The following is a 27,178-nucleotide window of genomic DNA, read 5'->3' as shown; positions in this document are numbered from 1 at the left end:
CACCTGGAGGTTGGCAACCCTGTGACTCATCCAGCCACACCTGCAGCTAGTAAACAAATATCATCATGCCAGATAGCCAGTCAGAAGTGATTATGCAATGATGTCACAGATTGAAGTCAAATTAATGGGAAAACGTTTTTCCTGTACTGCTTGGCAGGTTCAAAGGTATGCAAATATTTCTCAGCCTGCAGATTTATTCTCGAGAGAAGGACGTGTTCCAAATAGTGCTTTCCCTGAGCATATCAAACTTACTGGTGTTGGTGTCCTGGCAACTGACCGGCGGATATCACAAATTGGCCCTGCTTAGACTCAAAATGGTTCCTTTTTATTGCAGCTGCACCTTGTTCACATGAATACCAAATACAAAACCTTAAATGAAGCAAAGGGACATCCTAATGGATTGGCTGTCCTAAGCTTCTTGTTTCAGGTGAGTCATACATACTAAGCTGGTGCTGCTATGTGATCGATTGGGGCTCAACTGATTGGAATAATATTAGTCATTGCATATCATGTAAACGTAGCATGGGAAGAGATGTAGAGATAATATATCACACCAGCACATTAAATCAAACCAGTTCATTATTACTTGGCACAGAGTCAAATTAAATAAATATCAAATATGATACATAAAATAAATGTAGAACTTCTTACAAAAGGTAGGTGTCTTCTCCAATCTAACTGATACACACTGTCTAATATTTAGGCATGTTAGGATACCTATTGCTGTATTATTTTGCTTTTAACTTGCCAAACAGATGTATTTATATTGCAATTTTATACTAGATTGTATTTTTATATTGCTTGTGTAGGGGAATTTACTGTCATTCGTTCTGGTAATTTCTTTTTAAAAATCTGAAGTGATCTGAATCCCTTGAAGTCAACCACTAAGTTATATGGACTATTTTCTTGCTATTGAACTATATTTGAAACTGAAGAATGTGTCTGTGTAAATTTTGACTTATTTATGCCTATTAAAGGTTAATAATGATGATAAAAAGGTAGTTATAAGTATATATTAAGAATTATCTCTATGGTTAACATTTAAAAACTTTGCGTTAGTTCTCTTTCTTGCACATTTGCAGTGAACTTTTTTTTATTTTTTGATATTAATTACTTTTTGATTTGAATTGTTACACTTTATTCTGTTGTTACTTTGTTTTATTTTCATGTTCAATAATTTTTTTAAAATAAGAAATACATCTCAAAAAAGAATAATAATAATACGAGGCTGCTTTCTTTGGGGAAAAAACGGCTGCGACTTACCGCGGCCGCCATTTGTGGTGGGGAAGGGACAGCTTCCCTTGGTGGCTGCCTCCTTCCCAGTTGCCTCGTGAGCCTCCAATGACTCACGGGGCAGGGGACCTGATGCAGAAAGGTGACGTCGTGATTCCCCCTACATCACCAGGGAGGCAGAGCCAAGGGGCCTTCTTAAGGCCAGGCTTGGCCTCACGCCTCCCCATCTTTGGGAAAGGATTTTTGAGTGGATGAGTGGGTGGTTGAGGAAAGGCAGTATGGTAAAGCCCCATTGTGTCAGATCTCTGAAGCTCAACTGGGCTGGCGCTTGGATGGCACACTACCAATGAAATCCAGGGATGCTATGCAGAAAAAGACCATGGCAAACCACCTCTGCATCTCACTTGCCTTGAAAGCCCCTTGCTGGGGGTCACCTCATGTCAATTGTAACTTGAGGGCATCTAGGTCAGGGGTCTGCAACCTGTGGCTCTCCAGATGTTCATGGACTACAATTCCCATCAGCCCCTGCCAGCATGGCCATGCTGGCAGGGGCTGATGGGAATTGTAGTCCATGAACATCTGGAGAGCCACAGGTTGCAGACCCCTGATCTAGGTGCATAAATATTTGTTTAATTCTTACTTCATCTGCTGCTTCTCTGCTCCAAATCCTTCTTCCTGCTTCACTTTATCTGTGCTCTGGAAGCAGTTTTTACAGGTTCCTAGTAAACATTTCTGTGAAATCTTGCAAGGGGGAAAGGCATGGGAAATGTATATCGTTTCAGAAGTAAAACGGATGTTTTTTTCAAAGACCCATGAGAGTGTATTATGGGATTATATTGCATTGGATTGGAAGGGCATGCTATAAATTTGTGCTAGGCCCTCCTTGACTCACCTTGAGCCTCAGAGTAGAGCAGCACCTGCTACTTCAGGTCGTCAATTTGGTTTTTTTTCTCTTTGAATGGCAGGTGTCAGAAATGGATAACACCAATTACAACACAATTGTCGCTGGCCTCAAAAACATCTCTCGTGCGGGTAAGCAGCAAGATTCAGACAAATGTGAGTCTGTTGCTTGGATAAATCAGCCTCAAGCAAGATCTGACGTTTGGAGATCCATTAATAAATCTCCTGAGGCTTTCTCAGTTAGATTGGGATCATGATGCTGGCAGTTAACTTGTCCCTCCTCGCCCACACTGTTTTCCTGACCACAACTGGTTCCTTTATTGACATAGCTATCGCAGTTAATGAAAGCATATTATATATTTTTTGTTATTTACATACTTTTTTACAATTGAATTTGTTGGCCTTATATCAGTGATGGCGAACCTTTTCAAGACCGAGTGCCCAAATTGCAACCCAAAACCCACTTATTTATCGCAAAGTGCCAACACGGCAATTTAACCTGAATACTGAGGTTTTAGTTTAGAAAAAATGGTTGGCTCTGAGGCGTGTGTTACTAAGGAGTAAGCTTGACAGTAGTCGGTAGCTTTGCTTTGAAGCAATTGTGCAACTCTTCCAACAGGTGAATCATGACCCTAGCAGCAACTGAGCTTACTCCCAGGTAAAGCATCACGCTGTAGTTCTTCGCATAAAAATCAGTGGAGTTTAACAGCACTTAACAGGGTTACCTACACTGCTTCCCCAAAACTAGGTCTTAGGTTTAACACTAATAATCGAGCCCAGAGGCCCAGGCCAGCCTAGATGTGTGTGTGGGGGCACTCTGTTTGCGTGTGCCCAGAGAGAGGGCTCTGAGTGCCACCTCTGGCACCCGTGCCATAGGTTCGCCACCACTGCCTTATATGTTTATTCATTCTTGACTTTTTGGGTACTTAACCCTAAAGGTGGAACCTGGAGTTTTCCTGGAGTTACACCTTACTTCCAGGCTACAAAGATCTGTTCCCTGGACAAAAACTTTGTAGGATAGACTCTATGAGAAATTGAATTCCTAGAATGACATCATATGGTAGAAACGGAACTTAGGACCTTGTGCATTCAAAGAAGGCTCTCTTCTGCTGAACCACAGCCCAATGTGCCGATCCTATTTGACGTGCTGCTTTTCACACATGGAGTGGATGTCTTTGCCTTGCCTAAACATTTCTGTTTCTCTGCCTAGGGGTTTCAGTCGACTTAGCATCCACATTTCCTCTGAGCAACCTGCTTCCCAACATGGGCTTGCTCTCCAAATATTATCGCTACAAAGGTTCCCTCACCACGCCTGGGTGTGAAGAAGTGGTTGTTTGGACTGTCTTTGAAGAACAGATCCCAATCAGCAAGCCTCAGGTAAAAAAGCTATTTGCACATGGGACTCTGTGATGGTGGTGGTTCTTGCATGTCACCTTGGTAAGTGCAGGTAGTTACATTGTCCAAGGATGCCCCAGGCTAGCCCGATCTTGTTAGATCTCAGTAGCTAAGCAGGGTGGGAGACCACCAAGGAATACAAGGATAACTTGTATTCTAATCTGGAGAACTGGGTTTGATTCCCCACTCCTCCTTCTCTTCTTGGAAGAAGGCAATAGCAAACCACCTCTTGTTATAATCTTGCTGGGTTGTTATAAATCAATAAACTGCACTTCATATATGCATACTTAATATACTTTCATTGCAATAATAGCAAATTACAAATGGAGATGACTGTCAGTTTTCTAATTGTTGTGTTTACGAACAATGGAATCAACTGAATACTGTGTCTCATCTTAAGTCAAGAAGATAGGGCAACGCAAGGCATAGCTTTGGCATGCATTGGGGGAAGTCTTGAAGAAGCACAGAAAGAGCGAAACGGATTTGCCCTTTCCATTGACATCTCCTGAAAGCAGATTTTTCTTCTTCTTGACCTCATTTTCTATTCATGCAACCCTGCACTGTTGTCTTTAGATATAATTGTCTGAAGTGCAATTGGTTTTCTTCATTTACCCAGACCTCCTTCTGCTGTACCTGTTCTCTGATCTATGAAACTTTGTATGCCACTGTTTCCATAGGCATAGTGAGTGATTATTGTTTGTATATGCACTATGAATATTTATAATTTGCTATCATTGCAATGAAGGTATATTAACTTTATGCATAGGTGTATTGCAATTTATTGTTTGTACGTGCCACACAGTGCACACTGTATTTGCTCTGTTTGTTGTAATTTGTTCCGTGCACCTTTTTGTATAGGTTTGCCATAAGTCAGCTGCAATTTGACAGCACTTTACACACACCCCCTGTTCAAACTACCATCGGAGGTAGCTTTAATTCAGCCTTTAAAAAATGCAGGGATAATCTTCTCATAGATGTCACCTGCCTCAGCTTCTTGTAGAAATATTTGGCATTATTTTCATTATTAAAAATCCCATATTTGTTTTAAAACTGAAAAAGAACTGTTCTGGGGAGGGGAACCAACCAGAGCTATGCAGGGCCCTTTTTGTACATGCAGAATAATGCACATTCAATCCACTTTCACAATTGTTTGAAAGTGGATTTTCCTATTCCGCACAGTAAAATCCAGCTTCAAAGTGCATTGAAAGTGAATTGAAAGTGCATTATTCTACATGTGCGGAAAGGGCCCAGGTTAGCTTTTGCTGAAAAGTGGTAAAACCAGTTTGCCCCAAGTTCAATTCAAAAAGTATGTTTTCCTGACCAAAGGCGTGGGTGGCGTGGGGTGGGGCGGGGCGGGGGTGGCGGATATTGTTTTACCGTGGTTTCACTGTTTCACTGATGAATATCTGTTTGCCTTCTCTGATAGCTGGCAATAGACCCCTCTTTTTTTCTTCTATTCAGCTGAATGCCTTTGTGAGTACCCTTTACTTTAAAACTGAGCCAAAGCTGGTGAAAATGGCCAACAACTTCCGTCCTCCGCAGCCTCTGAAAAGCCGCAAAGTCTACGCATCCAAAGAAGCCACCATCAACCACAGCCCACCGCTGCCTGCCAGTCTCCCCTTTTCTCTATTTTTAGCTTTTCTAACTGGCCAGTTGTCTGGTCTCTGTTAATTGTCTTGGCCGGTCATGACCAACTGTTAACTTCATAGCGTTTTCATAGCCATGCTTTTTCACTGTGATCCTTTTTCTAGCACTGAACTGAACAAAATGTTGGCCGATTACTCACCGGTGCTGGGGCGCACAGCGGGACTGGAAGAGCGTCAGGGCAAGAAATCTTGTCCTGATGCGCTTCCTCTTGCCCCATGCGTACTTCTTGCTTTCCACGCAGAATGCGAGACAACTTCCGGTGCAACTTTCTGCGCCAGAGCAAGGCGAGGGCGGGGAACAGCTGACAGTGGGTAATCAGCCATTGAGGGAAAGTCAACTGGTCAGGGAAGGGAATAAAGCAACATCTGGATATTGCATTTTGGGTTTGGGAAAAGGCCACCGTTCTATATGGAAGGGCCCGCGGAACTTGCTTTGCATGCGTTGGGGCGCAGGTTTCACTTCCTGGCATCTTCCGTTGAAGCATCTTTGACCAAAGAGCTGAAAAAAAAAACGTTTTCTTTGCTTGAGATGCTGGAGAATTGCTGTCAGTCGGAGTTGGCAATACCAAGCTTGGGAATTGATTAAGAACAATCCGTAGAGATGTCTACCACCTTTTTGCCGTTGTCTGTGGTGATGCGCTTGGGGTAACAAGGCGCACAAAACATTTTGCCATCAGATTGTGAAAAAAAAATCGGGTTTAAACAATGCAAAAAGAAGTTAGAATAAATCCAGAATTCTTACTTTTTCTATCATGGGAATTTGATTCCTTCTTTTTGATTTTCGGTAAGATTGGGAAAGCCTCTCTTGAGCTCAGCTTCCACCTCCTCCGGCAGTGTCCTGACACCAGAGGATAATGATATGATACTATTGTTGTTCTAGACATCATGATTCTATTTATTAAGTTCGTAAGTTGCTAAGCAAGGCTGTACAACAGCTGGTGTGCATGCTAAGGCTCCAAAGAGATGCACTGTTGCTGTTTATACTGCACAAACATTATCAGCCCGTGGCAAAATTTCACGTGGCAGTAAGAATGTTGCTGGATCATGGTGTTGTTGTGGGGGTTTCCTCCCAGATGCTCCAGATGCTCCCAAAGTCTTGTCCAGATAGGAAGGTGGGTCTGTGCAAATGAGGCACAGGTTGGCTATAATTTCCAAGAATGGAAATAGTCTCTCTTGCTTCAAATGTGGGCTCAGTTCTCATTAAAGTGTGATGCTTGTGTCTAAACTGTCGCACTTCAAAATTGAGTGGCTGTAGGTAGAAAGACTTCCATCTCCAAGGGAAATACTGAGAGGAGTTCTCCCCAAATCCTGCCATTTGCAGGCTCCACCTCCAAATCTCCAAGGATTTCTCCAACCAGGATTTGGCACCCCTATAACGTTGTACCCAATGTGTAGTTGGCAACCTGACAGCTCTGTGGAGTAGTAGGGCTCTGAAATTCCTCAGTGGATCAGCCTGATCCTCAGTCAGCATTGTGTAGTGCAGAGGTCTGCAACTTGCGGCTCTCCAGATGTTCATGGACTACAATTCCCATCAGCCCCTGCTAGCATGACCAATTGGGCTGATGGGATTTGTAGTCCATGAACATCTGGAGAGCCACAGGTTGCAGACCCCTGGTGTAGTGGTTAGAATATCAGAACAGGATCTGGGAGTCTCAGGTTCAATTCCACGGAATCTGCCATGGAAACTTTCTGGATGAATCTCAACCGGTCACACATTCTCAGCCTAGCCTATCTCACAGGGTTGTTGTGAGGAGAAAACAATAGGAGAGAAGAATGAGGTAAGCTGACCCGGGCCCCTTTTGGAGAGAAATATGGATTATAAAGGGAAGAAATAACAAACCAATTAGTTTATAGGAAGGTATCCTGTAAGAACATGGATGGACAGGTGTGCAAACAACATGGAAAAATACATACTTCTATGGAAAACATCAGAAGAGTTAACAGGCTTGATTTCATACAAAAAATAATGATAATAATAAGCCTTTAATTGGCAAAACAATAATCATAACACAATAAAAAACTTGAGATAAAAGATACACAAATACAAAGGTTTAAGATAGAATATAAATTATTGATTGTGCATCACCTCCAGTAAAAATCGTGCTACCAATTCACAAGTTTCATTGTCAGAATTGTCCAGAAGGCAAGGGAGTCTACCTGATTCTCCCATTTCACTAGATATCCTAGAAAGAATATTGGAATATTTTGATCTGATGTTAGCAAATTTAGGGCGGCAAAGCAGTTGATGTGCCAATGTTTCAATTTGTTGTTCACCACAAGAGCATACCCTTTCGCTCATTTCCAAGTTGTTAAATCTACCACGCAATAAAGCGGAGGGGAAAACATTGAAGCGAGCAAGTGTGAGGGCTCTTCTCTGCATAGGATTAGTCAAAAAATACAAATAGGGAGCCATCCTGTTTTGATATAGGGGTATTGAAATATGTAAGGGTGAACAAGTTTCCATAGCAGCCCTAATTCAATTAATCCATTCGCTTTCCAACAATTTTTGTTTTAACAAGTTGTAGGATTCTGAACTAGATAGCGGGAAAAGCATGTCAAGAGATTTCATACAAAATGATGCTAAAATGGGTTTTTTCTATCACAACAGCAGGGATTTAAAAAAAATCGAAATCATCCTAATTATGGATTATATGGCCTCAGACCATGTCAAGGGCATCATATACTCCACAGTTGCTTAGCAACAAGCCAGGGGGGCTCGTAAGTCATGTAAATGTACGTCAAGGGTGGGAATGGTTTCAGATTTGGGATCGAAGCCTTCCCCAATCTGCCTCTGTGTTGTAAAGCACCTAAGGGGTCTGCCTGCCTTCTTGATGCACAAACATTGGATGTTGCCTTCCGCTAGCACTGATTGAGAATCTTTGTGCCGGGCGGAAGATCTGCTCCATCGGCCAACGTAAGATAAATTGATAGGTCTTGGGGATGAACTAATTATAGCCCGAGAAGGACTGAAAAGCATTTTAAGAGAAGCTGTGAAAATGGATGGATCTGCCATTCGGACTTGTCCCCCCCCCTCCCCAACAGTTTGCTCCAGGGAAGAGGGGGGGGGGCACACAGAGAAGGTAAACTATTTGCAGGGCTGTTTAGACACTCATTTCTTCTCCTTAGAATCAGGCGGGAAATTATATGACAGGATGTAGGGTTGCCGATTCCAGGTTGGGAAATTCTTGGGGATTTGGGGGAGGGCAGGGGGTGGGGTGGGGTGGGGGAAAGCTCAGTGGGATATAATGTCATAGAGTCCAGTGTCCAAAGCAGTCATTTTCTCCAGGGGAAACCTCTTCCTAGTTCACTATGCTGTGATACAGCAGAGGAGACCATTTCCGTCAGCTGTTCATCACCTTTTCTTTCCTGCATACTTTTGTGTTTCTTTAAATCTGAGGCAGTGGCAACAGAGTAGGTTTCCTGGCGATTTGGGGGTGAAGTGGCGCGAGAGTAGGTTTCCCGGCGATTGGGGGGGGGTGAAGGTTTGGGGAAGGGTCCAGTTTGGGGAGGGATGGGACCCCAGCAGGGTATAATGCAGTGGTGGCGAACCTATGGCATGGGTGCCAGAGGTGGCACTCAGAGCCCTCTCTGTGTGCACGCGCAAACAGAGTCACGCCCCCCCCCCCACACATCTAGGCTGGCCTAAGACCTAGTTTTGGGGAAGCAGTGTAGGTAACGCTGTTAAATGCTGTTAAACCCCACTGATTTTCATGCGAAGAACTAAAGCGCGATCCTTTACCTGGGAGTAAGCTCGGTTGCTGGCAATGGGGCTTGCCTCTGAGTAAACCCTCCTAGGGTCGTGATTCACCCATTGGAAGAGTTGCGCAGTTGCTTCAAAGCAAAGCCACCGACTACCGCCAAGCTTACTCCCGAGTAATGCACGCCGTGGAGCCAACCATTTTTTCTAAACTAAAACCTCAGTATTTAGGTTAAATTGCAGTGTTGGCACTTTGCGATAAATAAGTGGGTTTTGGGTTGCAGTTTGGGTATTCGGTCTCAAAAAGGTTCGCCATCACTGGTACAATGCCATGGAGTCTATCCTCCAAAGCAGCCATTTTCTCCAGGGGTATTGACAGTGGTGGGATTCAAATAATTTAACAACCAGTTCTGGTGGTGAGATTCAAGTAATTTAACAACTGATTGTTTACAAGCACCATTTTAACAACTGGTTCTGCCAAAGTGGTGCGAACCGGCTGAATCCTGCCACTGGGTACTGACCTCGATTGTTTGGAGTCCAAGAGATTACTACACCCTACCGGGAGATTGGCAACCTATCCAGAAGGCATTTTTGTTGGGGGTTTGTGGTGGCTTCTAAGTTGAAAATACTCTCTCAAGCAGAGGGCTGTGTCTCAGAGGTGGAACAAAAGCTTTGCATGTAGAAGGACTTGGCACCTCTGGCAACTTTGGTTGAAGAATCTCAGATGCTGAGAAATACTGGAACTGCTGCCAATCAAAGTGTGCAGTACTGGACCAGAGGGATCCATAACCTGACCGAAATAAGGCAGCTTCATATGCTCACCTGTGCCTAAAATATATTTTTTAGAAATTCCTCCCTGAATGGGCACCTTGAAAACTTGCCTTATTAAGTTTCGGGCTTTGTGGATTCCATTAGCTTCCTGTTAATGCCCATCTGCACGATTCAGCTGTGTTCTTACATTCCTATTTCAAAGAAGCTTTTACTAAGAACATCCCATTGAGAAAAGCAAAAGCATAGGCAGGTTTTCCTTTCCCTGTGCACCATTTGTTGTGAAACAAAATCCCAGGAAACAGAGCTCTTCCCCAAGTAGCCAACCTGCTCCAGAGTCACACAAATGCGCCCCTCCCCCTTTATTCTCCTAATTACAGGTTTAAATTTAGCACCAAGGAAGAAAAGTCTTGCAGGCTAAAATTAACGCTGGGAAAGGCCAGCCAATTCTTAATACATGTCCAAAAGGAACCATCTCAGCTACGCAGCGCCTGCAAATTAGGCACTTTCTCTCTTGGTGGATGTTTTGCTTCTTTACATAACTGAGCCATTAGCTTTGTTTATAATTTCAGTGGCATATCTACTTAAGTAGCATACAAGATTGAACTAATGTTTGCAATTTACTTCTTTCGAGCCACATTTTTCTCTTCAGTGGGCACCTAATGTGGCTCATAACATTCTCCTCTCCCGCATTTTATCCTCACAACAGTTCTGTGAGTTACGGGGTCTGCAACCTGCGGCTCTCCAGATGTTCATGGACAACAAATCCCATCAGCCCTTGTGAGCAGGGGCTGATGGGAATTGTTGTCCATGAACATCTGGAGAGCCGCAGGTTGCAGACCCCTGCTAAGAGTATGTGCTTTGACCAAGGACATCCAGCAAGCTTCCATAGCAGAATGAGGATCTGAATATGCAAGTGTAGCCTCTTCCTAAATCACCGTAACCTTGTGCCCCACCGTAACCTTGTGCCCCATCATTAAAGATCAGAAAAGGAAAACAGAGAAACAGGAAGAGACTCCCAATCTTTGTCTATAATCTCTTCCTGTTCCTCTGTTTTCCTTTTCTGATCCTCATTTAGCATGGGGCACAAGGTTACGGTGATTTAGGAAGAGGCAGATCACATGCTAGGAAGGAAGGAAAGCTGCCTAGTATAGCCTGATTCTGTCAGGTCTCAGATGCTAGGGTCAATTCTTGAGTGGAAGATCACCAAAAAAGACTCTTCAGTGGCAGGTGATGGCAAACCATCTCTGCTTCTCACTGGCCTTGAATAGCCCTTTCCGGGGGTTGGCTGGTATTTGACAGCACTTCGCACACACACACCATGATATATTCCTGCAGATCAGTCCCATCCGTGGCTACTAGCCAAGGGGACTAAAGGGAATTTCCATAATCCAGAGGCACGAAACCTCTGAATACCAGATCTAGGAGATAACATAAAGGGAAGATCCTGGCCTATGTATGGCCCCTTCCGCACATACAAAATAATGCGTTTTCAAACCACTTTCACAACTGTTTGCAAGTGGATTTTGCTATTCCGCACAGCTTCAAAGAGCACTGAAAGCATTTTGAAAGTGCATTATTCTGCATGTGCGGAATGAGCCTATGTGTTTGTGTTTGTGTGTGTGCATGTAAAGTGCTGTCACTTCTGACTTATGGTGGCCCTATGAATTAATGTCCTCCAAAAGGCCTTATGGTTAACAGTCTACCTGTGAAGACCAGGGATGTTGGCCACCGTTTCTTGGTTGGTCTGCTTGGACTGGCCATTATTGGAAACTGTGTGCTGCACCAAATGGTTAGGGCTGTTCTTATGTAGTGTTTATAGGTATGGTAGCTAAATAAAAGCTCTTTGTTCAGAAGTAGTATACTTCTGAATGTCCTAGCTCAGCAGCAGGGAATGACTGTTGTCTTTTTAAGTTTCCCAGAATCCCATCAGTCCGTCATGGTTGGAAATGGGTCCATTAGACTACAGGTGTCAAACTCGCGCCCCTCCAGATGTTATGGACTACAGTTGGGATGATGGGAACTGTAGTCCATAACATCTGGAGGGCCGCGAGTTTGACACTTATGCATTAGACTAACCCAAAAGGGTTTTTCTAACTCTCTCCTTCTGTCTGTGTTAAGATTCCAGCTCAAAAATCCCAATTTGGGCTTCGCCGCCTTAGTTTGCTCCTTCCCGAGAAAGGAAGTCCAACTACGCATAACTGCATTTGCTTGCAATTTGTTCTTCCTGCTGTCAGCACAGATTTGAACCTACAGATGGCAGCCCAGCCTGAGAGCAGACAAGCTGATTGATTGGGCTGCATGTAGGGATTTGTCAAGAGTGTCAGAAATTCCCCAGCGATCTATTACTCAGCCTACGGCACTCAGACGCTCTTAATTGTTGTAATAGAAACATATCCACAGTGGCCCAGCAAGACAATTACATGTTTCATAAGAGGCCTGCAGAATTGGGACTAGCTGGGACAGTTCCCAAGTTGGATATGTAGCAGCATATCATCAAATCTCTTCATTTATCTCACTTGGAATTCAGATCCCCAACCATCATAGTGGTTTCCCCTGTTTTTGAGCTTTCGGCAAAATTAGTAGGACCAATTTGTCACAGCTGTGACAAATTCCAGAGGGGTGCCATGCTAGTCTGTTAAAGTCAAAATAACAAAGAATTTTGGGGTGCCAGAAATAATTCATTGTGGCACAGCCTTTTGCTGGCCAAACTCTCATATCTTGTCTGCGGCACAATGAAGTGGGCTCTGTAGGGTGGGCAGAGGCATAGCCCCCAGGGGAAGGGGGGGGGGGGTGCACCATGCACTGGTGCACACCCCTGTGGGGGTGTGACGAGGGCGTTCTGGGGAAGTGGCGAGGGCATTCTTGGGGCATGGTGGGGGCGTTCTGGGGGTGTGGCGGAGTGTTCCGGGGCGGGACGGGGCGAGACGGGGTGGAGGACACACCAGTGCACCGGGCGCTTTCCCCCCTTGCTATGCCTCTGTGGGTGGGTCCAAAGGCAGATGATCACCTAGGGTGCCACATTTTGAGACGTTCCAAAAGGTGAGAGGCACCTCCCCTTCCCCAGGTACCTTTCTCCTAGAGCTGTGGTGGCGAACCTTTGGCACTCCAGAGGTTATGGACTACAGTTCCCATCAGCCCCTGCCAGCATGGCCAATTGGCTATGCTGGCAGGGGCTGATGGGAATTGTAGTCCATAACCTCTGGAGTGCCAAAGGTTCGCCACCACTGTCCTAGAGGCTATAGGGTAGTTGCCACTAGGGTTAAGTCTATTTGTTTTATAGGCCGCCCTTCTTCAGAAGGGCTCAGGGAAGCTTGCAACATGTACCAGTGCAATAACTCCAATAATATACCAAACATAACTCGGTGTCATAACTTGATGTCATTCTAAAACTTGAGTGACAATGCACCAGCAACAGTGGTGGGATCCAAAAATTTTAGTAACAGGTTCCCATGGTGGTGGGATTCAAACAGTGGCGTAGAGCCAATGGGGCTGGGCGGGGCAAGACGGGGTGTGTCCTGGCATTCCAGGGGCAGGGCATTCCTGGGCAGGGCTGTGGCAAGGATGCAGGGCACGAGCACCCCAGGTGCAGTTTCTTTTCACCCCGCCTCTAGGAGGGGCGTAACTAAGGCAAAAATCACATGGCAAAATCACCAATTAGTAACCTCCTCTCGGCACACACAAATAATTAGTAACCTACTCTCGGGAACCTGTGAGAACCTACTGGATCCCACCTCTGACCAGCAACCTTCTGCGGTCTTTTCCTACAATCCTGTCTGTTTCTGCAGCCCTCTTTCCCCTCCAGCTCTGAGATTTCTTGCCTTTCCTGGTTTCTCCACCCCAACTTCGTTTTCTCCTCCATCTCCTCCTGCTTTCCCTGAGGCAGGTTCCATAGGAACAAAAGCAGGAGACGACAGCTGGAGAAGAGGCCGAAGCTGCATGTCACCAAGAGCTGATCAGCAGCAATGTGCTATTTTCTCCTTCTCCCCCGACCACCTCTCCTCGCCCCCTCACCTGCCATGTTGAACAGCAGGGCCTCGCTGACACTTCAGGAAGATTCACCCCCTGGTAGCAGGAGAGTGGGAGCAGCAGTGGCGTAGTGGCTAAGAGCAGGTGCATTCTGATCTGGAGGAACCGGGTTTGATTCCCAGCTCTGCCGCCTGAGCTGTGGAGGCTTATCTGGGGAATTCAGATTAGCCTGTGCACTCCCACACACGCCAGCTGGGTGACCTTGGGCTAGTCACAGCTTTTCGGAGCTCTCTCAGCCCCACCCACCTCACCGGGTGTTTGTTGTGAGGGGGGAAGGGCAAGGAGATTGTCAGCCCCTTTGAGTCTCCTACAGGAGAGAAAGGGGAGATATAAATCCAAACTCTTCTTCTTCTTCTAGGCCTCCCAGCAGACTGCTGCGGCAAGAATTCTCCCAACCATGGAACTTCCTTCCTGATGGAGGAAAATCCAAAAACAAAAAGCGAACTGCACCAATTAAAACAATCTAAGTGCAGATCTAAGTGCTGGGCAATATTGTGTCAATTTCATGCCAGTCAATTTCATATCAGTATCCGTCAATTTCGTATCAGTCGCTTTATTATTGTTGTTCGCTGTTACTCATGGAACATAAGAACAAGCCAGCTGGATCAGACCAAAGTCCATCTAGTCCAGCTCTCTGCTACTCGCAGTGGCCCACCAGGTGCCTTGGGGAGCTCACATGTAGGATGTGAACGCAATGGCCTTCTGCGGCTGTTGCTCCCGATCACCTGGTCTGTTGAGGCATTTGCAACCTCAGATCAAGGAGGATCAAGATTGGTAGCCATAAATCGACTTCTCCTCCATAAATCTGTCCAAGCCCCTTTTAAAGCTATCCAGGTTAGTGGCCATCACCACCTCCTGTGGCAGCCTCCTATTTCCTCCTGTGGAAATATCCCTTTTAGGGGATCACTCAGAAGTTATAGCTCTTCTGCTCTCTCTACCTCTTCCCCCCGAGCAGCACCACTGAGGCCCCTTCCGCACAAGCAGAATAATGCAATCCACTTTCAATGCACTTTGCTGCTGGTTTTTACTGTGCGGAACAGCAAAATCCACTTGCAAACTATTGTGAAAGTGGATTGAAAGTGCATTATTCTGCATGTGCGGAAGGGGCCTGAGTTGGATAGGGTGACTATTCTCCTGCTATAGTGGGAGATCTCCGTCAGCAACCTGGTTTTCATGGGCCAGTGCAACAGTGACAGAAGAAAATTAAAACAAACAAAAAAATCGCGGTTGGATGGCATGAGATCAGTTCTGAGCTGCCCCTCAACGTGGTATCAATTACAATTATATTTATTGCGGTCTATTGACTCGGTTTGTAAAAATATGCAAAGCTATGGGATGCGCATTGAGATGTATTAAGCAAGAGGTAAAAGCAAATTGAACAAATTAAAATGCATAAGAAGTAAAAGCAATATAAAATACCGCAGAGTCTGAAAGAGAAAAACATTCAGCCCACATTAGGAGCCGACAGCTGATGCCTAGGTCTTACCAAGAAGGATATAAAATAATTGAGGCCATAGAAGCCAGAATAAAATGTTAAAATAGGTGGCTAAAAGGTGGGGGAAAGTGCAATTCAAAGCTTGAGGAAATAAACATCTTTGTAAATTATCTTGATGCTTCAATGCCAAAAAGGAGATCCAGGTGAAATTTGGGAGGGGGGCGGGGGATGTCCCATACAGTTTTGGTTCCTCGGTTGATAAACAGTGTCATGAATTGAACATAATTTTGAATACTGAAGATGCTTCATCCTGTCTCCTTATAAAAGTTTACTGCCTTGTGGATGAAAACAGGCATTCGAGACATACAATCTCCAGCTAAATGTACCGGATAAAGGCCTTAAAACATCCATCACATTTTTATCCTCCTCAGCCTTTGGCCAACCCAGGCAGTTTTCATGATTCTCCCTTATTTAATTCTAACAGGCCGGCCCAAGGTCAGGCAGTGAGTTTTATGGCCATGGAGGGATTTAGAACCCACTGCCCCATCTCCCCATCCAGCACTTTAACTATTACACCATATGACTTTCTGAAGCATCTCCCATAACTCTTTAACAGGTCATCCTTGTCTAGAGACATTTCTTGAACAGAAAGTGAATGGGGTTTTTTTGCTCTCTTCCGTCACCCTGCTGCCCATTGCTACTCATGTGTCTGGAATTTTATATTTCATGTTCGCATGCAGAATCTGTGACAATCATTGCAGAATTTTTGGAGGTGCATTAACGCACATGCAAAATAATGCACTTTCAATCCACTTTCACAATTGCTTGCAAGTCGATTTTGCTATTCCACACAGCTTCATAGTGCATTGAAAGTGCATTATTCTATATGTGCGGAAGGGGCCAGAGATGGAGGAAACTACTTTGGAACCACATTTACACCAACACATTTGCTGGGCATAGTCAGTTGACGTTGTAAGAAGCCAGAGAATAACAGATTTATACGAGAGACATCATATTTTTATTTAATTAATGTGAGAATCAAAGGCTTCTGTAGGAGCATCTATGTGCACCATAAAAACATCTAAAACACATCTATCTTCAAACAGAGGTCGAATCCCCACTACCATCTTAGCCAGGTTTCAGTACACAAACTAACCAGGTTTGAGGGACGACCTCCCCGGTCGAATCCCCACTACCATCTAACCAGGTTTCAGAACACAAACTAATGGTCGTTTGTGTTCTGAAACCTGGCTAAGACGGTAGTGGGGATTCGACCAGAAATAGACAATTATCTCAAGAATAACTTAGTTGTTCACAAATCCCTACAGCACACAAATTCTGCATCCATGGTAGGGTACATCTTCTCATCATGTGAGCCTGCGAAACCAAACTAGCTCAAGACTTTGCAGGCCCCGCTACCTTTCAGCAAACAAGAAAGTGAAAAGAAAATATGCAAAAGAACCTTAGGCTCACAAGACGGTTGCCTCCCTGAAGACAGTCACATGGATTGAATTACATTTTCAAAAATGCAGGGGTTTTCTACAAAGCCAGCCTGAGTGAGCAACAATTCCTGGCCCTTTTTTAATCTCACCTGGTACTGACTTGTCACAAACTTGCCTTTTATTTCTTTTTAAGTGCTTATCTGTTTAAGACTCAATGGGCTGGAGCTAATGATGCCGCTTGCAGCAAGGACATTTTGCATGAGTGTCGAGCAGAAGTCAGGTTTAAAAAGCAGCGGTAGAAAGTCAGTTAGTTGCTTTGATTGGGAAAACAAATGCAGCCGGGGGCATCCATTCAATATGGAAAGAAGAGGGGTTTTTTTAATACCTTGCTTTTCTCCACCTTTAAGGGATTTCAAAGTGGATTACAATTACCTTCCCCCCTTCCCACAAGGTAGGTGGGCCTGAGAGAGTTCTGAGAGAATTGTGACTAGCCCAAGCTCACCCATCAGGCTTCATGTGGAGGCATGGGGAAACCCAGTTCTCCGTATCAGGGTCCGCCATTCATTTGGAGGAGTGGGGGTCGCACCCAGTTCTCCAGATTAAAATCCACCAGTCTTAATCATAAATCCCAAGCAAACAAATGTCCATGCTCTTCTCTCTTCTAGTTTCCTAGATCTACACTGGATTGGGGAGGTTTGCCACATCAGTTCTCGTGTGCTAAATGAGATCCTAGTCCTCAAATCCAAGAAAGGACAAATCCAGTTGTGAAGTTATTGAGTGACTATTTCCCCCCAAGAAGAAGTCATGCTGAATTCGAAGAAGGTTGCTACCCTGCTAGTGTAACCTCTATCTGTGGGTTCTGTGGGGCAGAACTTGGAATGAGTTTGCAACAACAATTTTTTAAAAAACAAAATGGTTTACTTTCTTAACATATAACATATAACATCAACATTTAACATCACACTTCAAGGTCCTGTTCAGGTTGCATTTTCAAGTCCTTATATTTACAGTCTACTGATACTGCCAAGTCCAACTCTTCTTTGCAGGTGGGTTGGCTCCTGAAGACTCCAAGGGCTTGATGAACAGGATTCAACATGATGAAGGTTTCCAGGAGAACTCTCACCCATTACAACATAAAAAACCCTGAAACAATAAACTCCAACATTTACAACATAGCAAAAATAAACAACTACCTTCCCGCTAGTTCCCAACAACATTGCAGTTAACTTAACAAGGTGTTAAGGGCTTATACAAACCAAGGTAGCCTGGTAGCCTTGTCTCCTCCAAACTACATGAGCTCTGCAGCCTCCTGCTGCTTTGAGTCTCCACCCCTTTCTGGGTCAACCCATTCTGAGCATGGGGGTTACACTAGCAGAAAAAAATGGTCACGGCTCTGCAATATAGCCAAAGTTTAAGGTAAAAGAGCATCTGTACTTGCCACCCGTTTGTGCCAATGCCTGAATGGGTCAATGAGGTCTCTCTTCACAGTCCCCACGTGGCAGATGAAGAGCCGGTGTCCTGGTAGACATTTTGTTGCTGTACTTTCCATTTGAGGCATAGGTTCTAGTAGCTGGAGGAGGCACCATCATTTTTGTGGGGGCCTTTCTGGTGGCTAGTTTGGGGACTACCAGTGGGAAGATGGTGCTTTTGGGCTGCATCGGCTCCACAGGGTCTGAGTTTGATCTGGACAAGTTGGAAGCAAAGCTGCTTTTGGCTGAAATGGTGGCCATGGCTGCCCGGAGCATAGCTTGGTTTCTACCGGAGATAGGCAGGGGGTGAAGGGTTGGCACCGACTGGGATTTGAATTTATCTTCCAGTGAAATCTTGTCCCCTGGATGGCCCACTTGGGGAATCCCATGGTGCTCTCCCTTCAGTTGATTAGGCCCGTTCTCATCTAGCTCCTCAAGAGGACTGAGGTCTGCCACCTGGAAAAAATGGTGCTCGTTGTAGGCTTGCAGGGCCTCACGGAGGCTGCTCAGCTTCTCCGCCACCTCCCTCCTCATGGACTCAATCCTGGTTGTCACCTCTTCCTTCAGCCCTGCCAGTTCCCTCTGCAGTATCTTTTCTACTGTGGCAGGAAGTCCATTGGAGTAGTCAGCTGGGTTATTGTACTGACCGCAGGTTGGGCACTTCCCGTCTGTAGCCACGTCGCTGTTTGCTGACAAAGTTCTGTCACCTCCCTCCCCATGCACGATTCTCTCCACCAGTTCTACCAGCTGACTGCCAGGACATTGATCCTCTTGCTGCTCCTGGAGGGATAACTGAGCTTGGAGTTGACTTCGAAGCTGAGCCAGCCTCTCTTTGACTCCTTTACTCGGGGTGCTGAGAAGCGACAGGGAAGGACTCTTCTCATGTCTTTCATCTTGGTCGCTTCTTTGTTCTTCTTCTGGTTCTGAAGATGTGGAAGGTCCTTCCTGCTTTCCCCCTTCGTGTCCTTCCTCTTGGTCTCTTTGCTCTACTCCTGAAGATGCAGAAAGGTCTTTCTCCTCCTTCTCCTCATCTTCTCCTTGGTATTGTTGCTTTCCTCCTGGATCTGAAGATGCAGAGACTGTTTCCTTTCTCCTTTCCCCTTTCCTCGCTTTCTTGTGGGCAGAGGAATGGCCTCCATCCTTCCACAGGCCCTCGCTTGCTGTGTGAAGGTGGCGGACGTGGCTCCAGGCTTTGCTGTGCTCAGACGTCATATTGCACCTCCAAACTGTTTGGTTGCCGGGAACTGAGCACTTGCTTCTGCCGACTACCCGAATGCTAAAGTGGATCTTGCAGATCAACAGTTGAGAGCTGAGGAATCCCAGAGGGAAACGGCAGAGGGACTTGGGGATGTGTTATCTAGGTACTGCTATAGCTACTGAAAAAAAAAACCCCTGTGCCTCCAAATTATAATTGTGCATTGTGATGCCGTTTACGAAGATGGGCACATTTGGAAATAAAGGAGGGGGGGTGAATAGATTTCATTCTTCAAAGACGTCCCATCATTCTGACTCTCGAACTTAATACTAGCATATTTTAATACAATTATTTATTTAAAGCATTTCTACCGGGTCATCCCATATCATACTTTGTGTGGTTTTAATGATTTCAAAATATGAATTTTATTTTGTATGTTTTCATTTTTTAGTCATGTTGGCAGAAAGGTGAGATATACATTTTGGAAAATAAATAAATAAAAATAACATATTAAACAGTCAAGGCAGCTTTGCCAAAACTATTCAAGAAATGATTTTTAAAACTAAGGCCCCTTCCGCACACGCAAAATAATGCGTTTTCAAACCACTTTCACAACTGTTTGCAAGTGGATTTTGCCATTCCGCACAGCTTCAAAGAGCATTGAAAGCAGTTTGAAAGTGCATTATTCTGCATGTGCGGAAGGAGCCTAACTATAACCAGGGTTGCCAAGCTCCTGTTGGGAGCTGGAAATCTCCTGGAATTACAACTGATCTCCAGGCAACAGAGACTAGTTTCCCTGGAGACAATGGTGGCACTGGAAGGTGAATTCTATGACATTATACCCTCCTCTTCACAAACCCTGCTCTCTCTAGACTAACAATCGTCCGTCTTCCAAATGGCTGCAGATGGAAACAGAGATCCTGAGATCGATAATATAGGATATGGTCTGATATAGGAATGCTCTTATTACATGCATGTGTATAAAGTCAGAGGGTATGCTGTTCTGAAGCAAACCCTCTTGTGAGCCATTTGAGTTACTAGCCAAAATAATAATTAATAGATCCAAGCCTCTCTCAGTTCATGGAGACCTTGAGCTGCTCCTTACTTTTGTGTCTCTGGACAGCATGAGTATTGTCATGGCTCAACTTGTGCATCGACTGCACAGAAATCATTACATGCCCAATATCTTGTTTGCATCTGGGCACAGGATAGTTAATTGGGAGCTGAGGGGCTGTTTTCATTCTTCCCCTTGCTGTGGGCTCGCGAGGGATCCCTCTGCTCAACCCCTTTTCTCTTGGGCTTTCTCTCTGGCAGGGGAACTAGAAAAGAAATGAAGTGCAGGGCTTTGCAGGGCATAATAACTCTGCAAGGCCCTGTACTCAAGAGTCCACAAACCAGACTTAAGGCTATAGAAACAACAGCTTAATGCTCTGATAAAAGATGTATGATTTTTACCTTGAAGGAGCAGCAGTGGCGTAGGAGGTTAAGAGCTTGTGTATCTAATCTGGAAGAACCGGGTTTGATTCCCAGCTCTGCCACCTGAGCTGTGGAGGCTTATCTGGGGAATTCAGATTAGCTTGTACACTCCCACACATGCCAGCTGGGTGACCTTGGGCTAGTCACAGCTTCTCGGAGCTCTCTCAGCCCCACCTACCTCACAGTGTGTTTGTTGTGAGGGCGGAAGGGCAAGGAGATTGTCAGCCCCTTTGAGTCTCCTAGAGGAGAGAAAGGGGGGATATAAATCCAAACTCTTCTTCTTCTTCTGAAATCTCCAGTTCCTGCAACCAGAGCATTCACATTTTGAAAAAGAGAAAAGCATGTGCATTAAATCTTGTATTTTCCTGACTCAGAATCGCAAGTAATTAATGGAATGGTTACATACCAAAGACACAGATTTGAGCTTCATAGAACAGAAGAGAGCTGGTGTGGGGTAGTACATAGAATGTCAGGCTCATTCCGCACATGCAAAATAATGCACTTTCAAACTGCTTTCAGTGCTCTTTGAAGCTGTGCAGAATAGCAAAATTCACTTGCAAACAGTTGTGAAAGTGGTTTGAAAATGCATTATTTTGCGTGTGCGGAAGGGGCCTCAGACTAGGAACTTGGGTAGGTCTGGGTTCAGATCTCCACTTCTGCCTCAGAACCTCACTGGGTGAACTCTTAACCTGGCTGACCTCACAAAGTTGTGAAAAAATGGAGGCAGGGCGGGGACAGAACGATGACCTAAGCCACTTTGAGGCACAAAAGCAAGATATTTATTTTTAAATGTAGGTTATTTATAGTCCACCTTTCTCACAGAAAACCAAGGTAGATTACACATAGTGTGTTAATGTAATCGACAAAATGGGATGTTTAGTAACCGATGCAATAGGATGTCAGAAATCTGGAACTGCCAGAAAGAGACACAAGCATAGCATAAGTATTTACACGACACATTAAGCAGTACAGAAATTACACAATAGGATACTACTGACAATCTGCTGTAAACAGCAGTTCAGACCACAAGTCCCAATCCTTTGTCCAGGTAAGTTTGTGGAACCATTTTGCATTGAGCAGCCTTGTCGCACAAAAAGGCCTCTTGAACAGTTCAGTTTTGGATAGTTTGCAGAAGGTCTAGAGCAGCCATTCTCAACCAGGGTTCTGTGGTACCCTGGGGTGCCGTGAGCATGTCCCAGGGGTACCGCGACAACACTACCCCCCCTCATTTTTGTGGTGTCTCCCACCGGTGCCAGCAAGGACATGGAGCTGGCCCATGGGGCAGGGCCTGCCGCAAGGTCAGCAGCCACCCCCCAGTGCTTCCCTTCACCCTGGGAGGGGAAGGTGGGGGTGTGGCAAGCAGGGGCAATTGGAGGGGAAGGTGGAGGGTGGTGGCAGGGGTACTGTGAGATATGAAGAGTGAGGTCAAGGGCACCCTGACCTCGAAAAGGTTGGGAAACACTGGTCTAGAGAGAGGGTGCTTTCCTGGCCTCCTTGGGAAGGCCGTTCCACGAGGCAGATATAAATAAATACATGTAAATATTGCTTGAAATATGAAAGAGGTACCTCAGTTGTGCATCAGATACCTCTCTGGTCCTGCATTGCCTGTCTGGAGGTACAGGTTCAGCACCATGGAGAAGACATAAATTGTACCGATAGGAATAATAAAGGATGAGGCTGAGGGGGAACCAGTTCAGGAGAACAGACCGAACCACAGAAATCAGCGATCTAAGCAGAACCGTAAATGACAATATTCTCAGTTTTATTTCACTATATTTTAGAGACATTGATATTTTGTTTTACTGTGATGCTAAAGAGCACATTCCATAAGTTTATGGGATGTTTATGCAATCAATATGAATTCAGTATGTTTGGAAATGATAAAACTTTAAGCTTCCTGCGAACCGCGGAGGGTGAGGCAGAGATAAGGCAATTTAATTGGGAAACACGGTGTTGTAAGTCTGAAGTGGTAAACAAATTATTCGGTGAAAAGGATATGAGCATAGACTGCTAGTCTGTGGATGAATTAGAAAATGACTCTCCCAAGAGTGGTCTTCAAGAAGTGTATGACAGGGTTCCTACTTTGTGAGGAAAGTTGTCCCTTCTGGATCCATCCTGTGCTAGATTTTTGACAATTCCACTTCTGAATTCCACTTCTGCTGTAAAAGTCAACAGAACTAAATATGACGGCATCCTTATAATGGCCACAAGGATGTTGCTGGCGCCGCCTCTTTAAAGATATTTTAAAATGCTGCAAGGACCCAATCCTGATTACCGTTTCAACAGCCAAAACAGCTGTTGGGGACAGAACACCCCCCTTTGCTGTTTTGGTTCTCAAAAAAGGGGGATGGCGGGAAAGCGCCATGCTGCCCGCTAGCATTTTAAAATGGCTGTGATGTCCTCATGGCAGCCACGAGGATGCCGCCATGTTTACTTCAGTCCTCCATCTTTGGTCTGACTAATCCAGCAGAACTGATTGGCAAGAGCAATTCCTACAGGCGTCGATCTCTTAAGAAAGTTAAGGTAAGTTAGCTAAGTGGATGTTGTTACCGAATATTGTCATCTGCACTTGTGCTGTGATTTTAAATAAACCTCCCAATTATATCCTCAGCCTTGTGCTCTTCAGTAGTGAGGGAAAAGATCCCAGTGTGTGGAAACCGTCTGTGAATTGTCTCAGAAAATGGAGGCTGAGAGGCTTTCCCCCTTACCGGAACTCTGGCAAACTGTTTTAAATAATTGTTGTGACGCAGTCAAGAACCGATTATTTAATTTTTAATGCTGTTTTCATTTGATTGGTTGAATTGTTAAAGATGATGTTTTATTTTTATATCTGTTAGCTGTTCTGAGCCTGGATATTCACTGGGAAGAGCAGAATCTCAAGTCAACAAAATAAATACATTCATTTTGGAACAGTTGGTTGCCAGTTCGGCAGTTTCGCCCACTGGCTTCAGGGCTGTGCAAAGGACAACGTGTTTATCTGAAACCCCAAATTAGGCTGCGGAGGCTGTTTCATTGGGACAGATGGGTCAGTGTAGGCCGTTCCAACCCCCCCTCTCCTCCACCTCCTTACTGTCATCACCAGACAGTCCAGGGGTGGTAGGTTGTATGGTTGGATGCACTCCAAAATGAATATTTGGAAATTACTTATAACGAGTCAGGCTCTTGGCCCACATAACTTAGTGGTGTCTATGTAACCTCAGCTTGTGGGTTCTATGGGGCAGAACTTGGAATGAGTTTGCAACAACAAATTTTAAAAACAAAATGGTTTACTTTCTTAATACATAACATATAACATCAACATTTAATATCACATTTCAAGGTCCTGTTCAGGTTGCATTTTCAAGTCCTTATATTTACAGTCTACTGAGACTGCCAAGTCCAATTCTTCTTTGCAAGTGGGTTGGCTCCTGAAGACTCCAAGGGCTTGAGGAACAGGATTCAACATGATGAAGGTTTCCAGGAGAACTCTCACCCATTACAAACATAAAAAGAAACCCTTAACAAGGTGTTAAGGGCTTATACAACCAAGGTCCGAGTCTGGTAGCCTTGTCTCCTCCAACTACATGAGGTCTGCAGCCTCGTGCTGCTTTGAGTCTCCACCCCTTACTGGGTCAACCCATTCTGAGCACAGGGGTTACATCTACTCTCCCAAATATTTGTCACTGGAGATCCTTTAACTGGCATTGGCAGGGATTGAACCCAGGAGTCCCAGTATGGAAAGCATTCAGCCCATCCCCTTGAGACACAGTCTGTCCCCAGATGCACCACTGAGCTATGGGTCATCCGACTGCAGACATCAGTATTATTGAAATAATCTGAACACTGGCAGCTGCCGTAGGTTGAGGAAGATCGGTTGCGAAGATAGCCAAGGGTTGTGCATTCTGTCTGATTGGGGGGAAGGGGTGGCTTTCTCCCCCAGTCTTCCTACCTGATGTATTTTAAAAATCAAACATCTGCGTTGATCTTTTTTTTCAAGTAGATAGGAATCAGAAATGTTCATCTTAGACACACACACACGCAAAAATAAACAAAATTACGAACGAAGGAACGGATTTTTATGGAATATAATATAGTAACATTTGCAATATGCAACAATACAGGATCTTTATAAAGAATATAAAACACAAGTGTTTTCAATAAAAAGGATAAAGTCTATCCACAAAGATCTGTGTTGAGCTGAAGGCTCAGGGATGTCATAGTCCCCATTCGCATATGAAATAAACAAGTGCCGCTTTATTTTACTCCTGTCTTCATCCTGGGTCTTTTAAAATCAATGACTTGAGATTCTTTCAGATGTCTCATTAACTCAGTCCCAGGTACACCCAGCTTGTCCAGTTTGAGTCTGCATTCTGCAGCTTTCTATATTGTCCTGAGCCTCAGTGGAACCAAGTAGCAGGGAAATTGCTCTCCAATGCCACATCTGAAATACAAAACAATAGACTTTTGCGAGAGGGGAAAACATTTCCTCTCACACTTTTTTGCTCCCCCCGATGTTGTTCCTACTTACTTCCGCATGCTATTGCGAAGTTCCATGGAGATGTATATGAGGTAAAGAACCACCTCAGCGGTTTCCCCTGTAGCCAGCAGGTGAAGGCACCGTGCTGAATATCCTCAACTACCAAAGTCCACCTGTTGAAACTGCTTTTAGGGAGACAGCTATAGGGCCCACTTCAAAATCTGATCACCCTAGCTAAACTGCTCTGCTAAGTGCTGGTAAGACCAAAGCTGGAGAACCTGAGGAGTATATTAGAACGCAGCTTCGACTCTCAGGGGCCCCTTCTGCACGGCTAATAAACACGGATGTAGGATGGTAAAAAAACCCCTTTTGTGTGTGTGTGTGTGTGTGGGACTTCGCACAGATTCCGCCCCTAAACCCATGTTATTTTCCCCCAACCAGGTTTTTTGAGAATCGTGCTATTAGTGAGTTTTTTAAAATATCCCAGGTTGCAGCCACTTGCGAGCAACAAGCTGGGCTGGAGTGCTTAATTCGCCTCTGTTTTCCTTGTTCAATTTTTTTGTGGCTTACATCTGTGTAACTACGCAGGTGCAGATGGTCGTGTCATGAGACAGCATGGCTGTGGGGGTTCATTTGTGCGTGCCTGCATAGCTACACATTTGTGGGAAATAAATTACTTAAAAGAGACGCGTCTCCATGCGAAGACATGACAGCAACCTGAATTATTTCCGTGGGCTCCGTTTGCTGCCTGCACAGATGCATGTGAACACGAAAACAGGAAGACGGATTACTTTATCCTGACTGCAACCCGTTATAAGTTTGCTGTGGGAGTCAGGAAAAGGATCCTGAGGGGGTTCAAATCTCCTTTTTTCATGGTGTTCACAGTGGGGAGGGAATCTCTGGCCCTCCTGGAAAGACCCCCAAACATCCCTGTTCTGTTGCCTGTAAAACCACAACAACTAGTCCCAAACTAGATCTTCTGCTGAGTCATTCCCTGGCTGCTATTCTTTTACAGCTCCAATGCCAGTAATACGGTTTCCCTAGGGAGTTAATTACTGAGGGCCGGGCTACCCCATTCCTTCTGTCCCTGCCTTGCGGTAATTAAAACCATTCTAATGAAATAAGCTCACCTTAATAGGTAGTAAACAGCACTGCAAAACTGTAGTCTTCTATGGAGAAGCCGGTGTTTTCTACTACATTTCTTTTCCAGTTTAATTTGGATTCTCATAATTGGGTATTGGCACACTTCCTTTGTTGTTATTGTAGATTTTGTTTATATCATAGAATCATAGAATCATAGAGTTGGAAGAGACCCCAAGGGGCCATCAAGTCCAACCCCCTGCCATGCAGGAACACACAATCAAAGCACTCCCAACATATGTTCATCCAGCCTCTCTTTAAAAACATCCAAAGAAGGAGACTCCACCACTCTCCGAGGCAGTGAATTCCACTGTCCAACAGTGCAAGCTATGGTTTTCACACCAATTTCTGTCTTTGGGTTAAAAATGAGGACATTTTAAATGTGATTTTTTCTGTGTGTGTGGAGCTGTTTATAAATGGTGTCCAACGTATTAATAAAGAGCCAGTGTGGTGTAGTAGTTAAGTGGATTATTATCTGGGGAACTGGGTTTGATCCCCATTCCTCCAAAATGAACAGCAGACTTGAATATGGAGAACAGGATTCCCCCACACCCTTATATGAAGCCTGTTGGGTCACCTTGGGCTAGTCACAGTTCTCTCTGAACTCTCTCAGCCCCACCTACCTCACAAGATGTCTGTTGTAGAGAGAAGGGAAGGTGTTTGAGACTCCTTACAGGAAAGAAAGGTGGGGTATAAATCCCCCACCTTTTTCCTTCTGTTCTCCCCTTTGGGGCTTTCCGCACTGACAGAGTTGTACTGGTTTCTATCTAGGTTCACCTCAGTGAATCTGCACTGCAACTGAGCTCAACGTTGTTTTGTCTCAGTTCCCCTCCCTCAGAACTGCGACATCCCTGTCGCAGTTATGAACTGCACTTTTCTGCTGGAACAAGGTCGATA

At 44.8% G+C, this 27,178-nt stretch overlaps 1 protein-coding gene across 1 annotated transcript in view; it reads left to right on the top strand.

The window, feature by feature from the left end:
- The window catches only part of LOC125442379 (carbonic anhydrase 15-like), a 32,839-nt gene extending 26,915 nt beyond the window's left edge, over positions 1-5,924 (top strand). Inside the window, exons 5-8 of the mRNA XM_048513678.1 lie at positions 335-427; positions 2,199-2,265; positions 3,344-3,510; positions 4,990-5,924. Coding sequence (XP_048369635.1) covers positions 335-427; positions 2,199-2,265; positions 3,344-3,510; positions 4,990-5,199 — 537 coding nt within the window. The 3' untranslated portion in view covers positions 5,200-5,924. The remainder of the gene's footprint in view (positions 1-334; positions 428-2,198; positions 2,266-3,343; positions 3,511-4,989) is intronic.
- The last annotated feature ends 21,254 nt before the right edge of the window (positions 5,925-27,178 follow it).

Source organism: Sphaerodactylus townsendi, linkage group LG13 (genome assembly GCF_021028975.2).
Source record: "Sphaerodactylus townsendi isolate TG3544 linkage group LG13, MPM_Stown_v2.3, whole genome shotgun sequence".
In the NCBI taxonomy this organism is placed as follows: Eukaryota; Metazoa; Chordata; class Lepidosauria; order Squamata; family Sphaerodactylidae; genus Sphaerodactylus; species Sphaerodactylus townsendi.
This window is presented reverse-complemented; position numbering and strand designations above follow the sequence as displayed.